The 6,846-nt window shown below is 38.9% G+C and overlaps 1 protein-coding gene across 1 annotated transcript; it reads left to right on the plus strand.

The window, feature by feature from the left end:
- Positions 1-757: 757 nt before the first annotated feature.
- mfsd6l (major facilitator superfamily domain containing 6-like) lies at positions 758-4,948 on the plus strand. The gene is made up of 2 exons (XM_079623406.1): positions 758-987; positions 1,873-4,948. Exon 2 carries the CDS (start codon positions 1,896-1,898, stop codon positions 3,558-3,560), a length of 1,665 nt encoding a protein of 554 aa, XP_079479532.1. The 5' UTR covers positions 758-987; positions 1,873-1,895; the 3' UTR covers positions 3,561-4,948.
- The last annotated feature ends 1,898 nt before the right edge of the window (positions 4,949-6,846 follow it).

The raw sequence follows: 6,846 nt of genomic DNA on the forward strand, positions 1-6,846 counted from the left end.
TTGTTTTCATTGTAGTATTTATTTTATGTTTTAAGGTTTATTTAACGTATCATATTGTTAATCAATCTTAAATATATATTTTCAATTAAATAGTTTAAAACAAAGGCTTTATAATAACGTTTCCTAAACGCGGAAGTAGCGTAATGCCTTGGCGCGCCCACTTCCGGCCTCAGACTGTCAGGCTGGCGCTGTCATCCTCACACTGTCATGACGTCATGGTTCTGCGGTTCTGCAGCCGGTTATTATTGGGTTTTTCTGCAGTAGCCTATAGGCCTAAACACTTTGTGCAGTATGCAAGTTTGGAAACCTGTTACGTTTGCCAAAATTGTGCAGTATCATATGTGGGATGTTGAATTTCACAACAATGTTCTCGATTTTTATTAAGACGAACCTGAGCTAATAGAGTTTTGTTTAACATTTTCTTCTTGACTCATGATTTGATCGGACACCCAATACATTTTTTTTTAAGAACTAAAGAAAACATTAGGTTATATAAAATAGGCACTATACAAATTTATAATATTTTACAATAGATGTGCCGTTTACATTTTTCACAGCCTGAAGTGACTTCATCAACAGAGCCAGTTCGTTACAGAAAACCTAATACAAAGACTTGACATTCGGCATTTATGAAGAACGTCATGCTCGAAATACATATATATATATATATATATATATATATATATATATATATATATATATTCAACTGCAATGTTATCTTTAAATGAGATTAAAAAGCGCTCATGTCACCGTGCCGTTCTAACTGTGCGTGCATCTCCTCACCAACAGATGGCGCTGCAATCTCAAAAAATAGAATTTGCTCAGTTTGTTGCATATCGGAGGTCGGCCATTGGTTGTTTGTCAAAGAGAAGGAAAACTTTTTACACCTCAACTGGTTACGGTTATGGACATGAGAAGTCAAAGAAAACTTTAATCGACGATATTTTGTCAAGCAAACCATGCTTTTACGGATACGACAGATCTCAGGTAAATAATAGCTAAACGCACAGCAACACCATGACGTGTTACTTACAACAGGTGCACGATTAACCTGTTCCTGGAGTGTGTCGTGTACTTCTAGATATTGAAAAGTGAAGTTTTTTTCTTTAAACCAACACACGCGAAGTTTTACAGACTTATTAGAAAACATCGGCTTAAACTCTGTTATAATTCTTATGTATAGGTTTCATTTTATGAAATGTCGATACTGACTGCACGTTCTCTTCCGTATTTTATAGCCTACTTTTAAAAATTATTTTAAATTATTTTTTTGCTCTCATTTGAGATGATATGTTTCGTTTTCTATAAATGTCCTGTCCTGTTTAAAGAAATCATGATGACAGGATGTGTACATATGACTAAAAGGCCATTTACTGGACTAAAGAAATCAGTCTTGTTCCATATGGAATTTATTAACCCATTATGTTACGTGACGATTTCATATCATGGAATTCTATGAAGCGCCTCGAAGTACCATTCAATTCTATAGAAGCCTATTGTTGTCTTTTGTGACAGTCCATGTGACCCATTAAAAATATAAAATGTATAATGTAAAGTATAATAATTTCAACTAAGAAAAGGTACCATTATAATATTACTATTAAACTTTTAAAACTAGCACCACGTTTTTGGAACATAATAAATAATATCAAATTAAAAATATGCAGTTACATCATATATGTAGCAAAAATTCTAAACATTCCACAAGAAGTAGGCTACCAATCTATTACCATAATAACATACTGTGTTATTTTTAGGAAGTATTACGGTATGAGAATTCAGTGAATGTGTCAATCATTCAGTTAGCCTATAAAGTTGCCAATATTTTTTAAATTTCAGTGTTGTTGTTTTGTTTTTCTTTAAAACACACAGAACGCTAACTCAAGTCGGCAAACATGAAGAAGGGAGCAATGCAGAAGAGCAAGCAGTGGAACGTGAAGGGAGCCTTGCGTATGGCTGGCATCTTTCACTTCCTCCATTCCTGTGGCTCCAGTTGCCTCCTTCCCTTCCTGACGCTCTACTTCCGGCACCTGGGTCTCAACGCCGCCATGATCGGAATCATCATGGCGTCCAAGCACCTGCTCGCCCTGGTGTGGCGGCCGTTCTCCAGTGTCCTCGCCAGGCAGTACGACAAACGGCGGGCGGTCATAGTGGGCTCATTGCTCAGCTCGGCACTGGTGGTTTTGACTCTTCTGCTCTTCCCCTCCGCAGGAATCCAAGCTGAAAGCGGACGGTGTAACGCTACTAGTCAACCCGATGCTTATCCTACCGCGCTTCTAGCCACTCTAGATGATGACGGTCTCAACATTACTATTACTACAACATTACAACATTACTCAACGCAATCAAACGCTACTGTTTATTCAGTGAACCAAACTTCTTTAAGTACCGAACAACCTGTCGAAGTTGACACATTTGTAAGTTCGAACTGGTCAGCAAGAGGATTGAGATCTTTGAAACAGGAAGAAGGTCTTCATACTGAGTTCCTGGGGAGCCTGAAAGCTATGGATGCCCAACACCAGATGTTCTTTCTGGTTCTCATAGTGATGGTTTTGTGGGAGTGCATGGCCGCCCCGTTGGAATGGACGGCAGATGATGGACTGTATGAATACTTGGATTTCGTAGATGCCACCGACCGCTATAGTGGCGTGAAGGTCTGGAAGCAACTTGGGGCCGCTTTTGGCAACTGTGCAGTTGGTGTTCTAGTAACCAGCCTGTTTTGTCTTACAGGGACTTCAGTGGAGTTTTATTCCTACACCGCACTCATGATCCTAACCATACCTACTGCCGCCCTACTACCAATCTACCTCCGAAAGCGTGAGCGCCTCACTAGTGGCGGCTTTAAGGCACTGCAATTGGTGCATGGGAACTCACAGGCGATACTTTGTGCCATCACTGTGGTTTTGATGGGCATGGTGAGCTCAGCTGTGTCGGATTTCCTCCTCTGGCAGATGCAGGACTGCGGTGCTACGGAAATCCACATGGGAATCTCTTTAGCCCTGGTGCACCTAAGCCAGGCTGCCTTTGCGCCACTTTCTGGTCATCTCTCCCGGTTTCTTAAGTACCACGGTTGGGCACTAGTACTCGCCGTCGTCATTTTAGCCCTGCAATGCCTTTATTATTCCTTCTTGCGGAGCCCGTGGGCCGTAATACCCGCTCAACTGATGGCGGGATTCAGCACCGGCGCCCTCTGGTGGTCCGTAACATCGCAAAGCGAAGACATCGCCACTCCTGGCACCGAAAAGACCATTTTAAGGCTGTTTGAGGCACTTTCTCTGGAGCTGGGAGCTGCATTTGGCAGTCTGGCGGCCGGGTTCGTTGTGCAAAAGTTTGGGGTCATGTTGCTTTTCCAAGGCGCGGGGGTGGTTTTGGCTTTGTGGAGTAGCACTCTTGCTTTACTCAAGTGGAAGATTCCTCGGCAGCGGCGGATAAACTACTCGCGGCTGCTGGCCGCCGACACCGAGATCAGTGAGTCCGAGTCGGACCAGGAGAAAGATTGGCTGGAGACGGCAATGGAAGATGACAGAGGGAAAATAAGTGGACAATGGAAAGTAAAGTAAAGAGTGACTTGTTAACATCTACAGAGAGCAATTTAAAAGAACTGAGAGTAAAATTACACTAAAATTGTTCATTAAACTCTAACTGTAAAAATCGTACTCAGTATTTTTTGTCTGGTTTTTCATATATCAAATATCAAAATACTCTTAAATCGAGATACGTTTACTTGAGAAAAGAAAATGACTTAAGATATTAAGACTTGTTTCTGTAAAACTGATCAAATTTAAGCACATTTTTGCTTAAAACAAGACAAAAATATGTAAATGAGGTCATAAATATAAACTTAATTTTCTTACCGCATTTTTCGCAGTTTTCAGAAAACAAGACTTATAGTAATATCATAAGTAATTTTCCTTCTCAAGGAAATGCATCTTGATTTAAGAATGTCTTGATATTTGTGATGGAAAACGAGACAAAAATACCAAGGAAGAAAATATTTGTTTGCATTGCAAGACTTTGAGATGAATCATCATGAAGTCCATCAGGGATGAAGTTACATCAGAACTCTTTCAAGCCAGCTAAATCTCTTTCTGGGATCACCTAAGGCTTTGAGGGAAGCAGCTCCAATACCAGTATAACACTTGAACATCCTAAAATGTACATCATCATTCTTTTGTGAAGATTTCAGATGTTATATACGCCAGCTCTTAACTGGTAAACTGATGGACTATGACTGGAGACGAGCTGAACTGGTTTATTTGCTTACAGTAAGCGTGTCATGAGCAAATAGTGCCTATTGTTTAACATTCTTCACACCCTTTCTTTCCCACTCATTCTTATGTTTTGAAAAGATGTGTGATCTGAAGGTAAGCCTCAGTTACCTGAGACCTCAGAAACTTTTTTTTATTTATTGTGCATGAAGGCACTCACGTTTTGCACTATTAGGTGTCGCTAAAAGGGGAGAGGTTTTATTGAAGATAATCATAATTTGTGTCATGTTTACAGATTAAGGGATTGAGAAAGAGGTGCTTGGCTTAGATGTGAGGTTTGACAAGCTTGTATCGGGGTGTGGGGAAGCTTCCCAAACTCGCTCTTGAGTAAATGTTCCTGTAGAGCTAGTCTGACTGCAGAGCGGTCTAATTGTGACTGACAACTCTTTTTTTTTTTCTTTTTTTTTTTAATGTGAGGAAGGATTGGAATAAATATTCTTTACATTTCATATATTTGAAATCAAGAACATCTATTAAATGATTATTTCTACTTTCAACAAATACATAGTCAAGTGTTGTGTTTTTTTCTTATAAAATGTCTTGATAAGCCCTGCATCGTAAAAAGTGGTGTACTTTGATCCTGTTTGTCCAGCATTAACAGTTTTATGACATTATTATGTAATGGAATCAATAACCTTGAATTTGCCGTGTTAACATTTAATGGTATAGCATTGTGTGCCAGACTCTGTGTTGATGTCATTTCCTTTGGATCGGAACTGATGCTGCTTTAATATAACAGCAAGCATTGACACAAGGGTCAGACCACATAGCTAAAAGTGTTTTCTCCTCAATTGCGGCTTCAAAAGCATAATCTCAATGCAACAAGGCTGTTAATGGGTCAGCAATAGATGCCTTGCTTCATACTGCTGAATATTATGGTATTAATTTAGCTGAATCCCAAAGTTTTCTGTAGGCCTCATTCCCAGTGCAAAAGTATGTATGTTTAACTTGTATGTCCTGACTTTTAAACCACTTGATTTGCAATTCAAAATGATTTACACGCATGTTCACATTCACACATAGAGGAAAGCCTGCATCATGTGGATGATAGATTTACGTTAGTTTGCTCTCTTTTTTTGTGGATCATGGATCATTCTTTTACAGACAGGGACAGTGTTGAAATTGTATAGCCAGTCTTACAGCTTTTGTAATGAAACTGGAGATGCGTTAATGTTACAGTACTTGTCGGGTTTTTATGAATATGAACATGACAAAGGCATCAAGTCAAATGACCCAAAAGCTGAGAGCGTTTCACATTTTAAAGGTATATACTACAGTTGTGTTATTTTAGATGTGTTAATTTTGACTTTCCATAATTGTCAACTTGAGCTAACAGAAAAAACAACATGGTTTTATGTGAATTTATACCTCTAGCAAGTAAATAAGTAGCTAATAGGAGGCTTTTTTTTTTAAAGTGGTATTTTCCATTTTGCTTCTCAAGTGATATTGTTGGGTATTGCTAATTGGTAATTAAAGGGATTTAAAAAATATTTTAACTGGCATTTTAAGCCATGCACCATATAATACATATGCCAAGAATTTTATTTTATACCCACAAGGCACTGTGAATTCCCTCATCTGACCAGAAGATGGCGGCCGCAGCTCAATCAACCATCCGTCCATTTTCCAAACTGCTGGTCCAATGTGACTACAGCGTAATATCATGCAGGTATACATTTCTTTTTGATTGATTTTTAAATAGTTTTAAACAAGTTTCCACGACAGAGTCCAGGATTAATCTTTTTATTACTATTGGAGCTGCTATAGTTTGATAAGATTTAAATAATTATTAGACACCACCAGGTGCATCCATAGACGGGTGCATCGGGCAGTGTCCGAATTCGTTGTCATTCACTCCTTCAAGTGGACTTTATTAGTGGAGTAATGAAGGGATTAGTGAATGAAGGGTGGTATAGCCAGGGGGCAATTTTGGACACAGCCAGACTGTAGTTATAGTTGTTTACATAAATTATTATTTTTTTACTTAAAGACATTATATTAAGCTGTGCTCGTTCACGTGTTTTGGAGGAGGCGTGGCTTTGGAGACTCTGAAGGGAGGGTGGGAATGGGATATGCTTTCAAAGCAGTGTTGCTAGACAATTATTGTATTTGAATGATTATTTTGACATCTGTATGTGTACGATCAATAATGAAAAAATCCCATTAGGCCTATGTATGACACTTCAAATGATGGTCGTTAATCATGCTTTATATAGCCTAATCATTGAGTATAGAAGCCCTATGATTCTCTAGCTGTATACGTCTACTATCATGATTGTGAGGAGAACTGGTACGCATATGTCTTTCATCTCATCTCTTGTTACATCTTCTCGGCCAAAAAAAAAAAAAAGTCTCCTCGGTCAATCATCGTGATTCTCTCGAGCACAAGCTAACATTCTTGTCGCAGCGGACCTATAACGTTAGGCCATTTGTTTCCAAGCTGAGGTCGATATAGTTTAGCAATAAAGTAATTTGCAAGTCATGTCAAAAAGTTGTTGGTCTAGATAACTTAGTTGTATTCTGTAGGCTACGTTTGGCTCGTGTCCGATCATTTTCTTCCAAATACGATAACTTTGAG

Source organism: Phoxinus phoxinus (genome assembly GCF_949152265.1).
Source record: "Phoxinus phoxinus genome assembly, chromosome: 1".
NCBI lineage: Eukaryota > Metazoa > Chordata > Actinopteri > Cypriniformes > Leuciscidae > Phoxinus > Phoxinus phoxinus.

Bases quoted from the DNA above. Each gene is read 5' to 3' on its own strand.
- mfsd6l (XM_079623406.1), top strand. From the start codon at position 1,896: ATGAAGAAGGGAGCAATGCAGAAGAGCAAGCAGTGGAACGTGAAGGGA.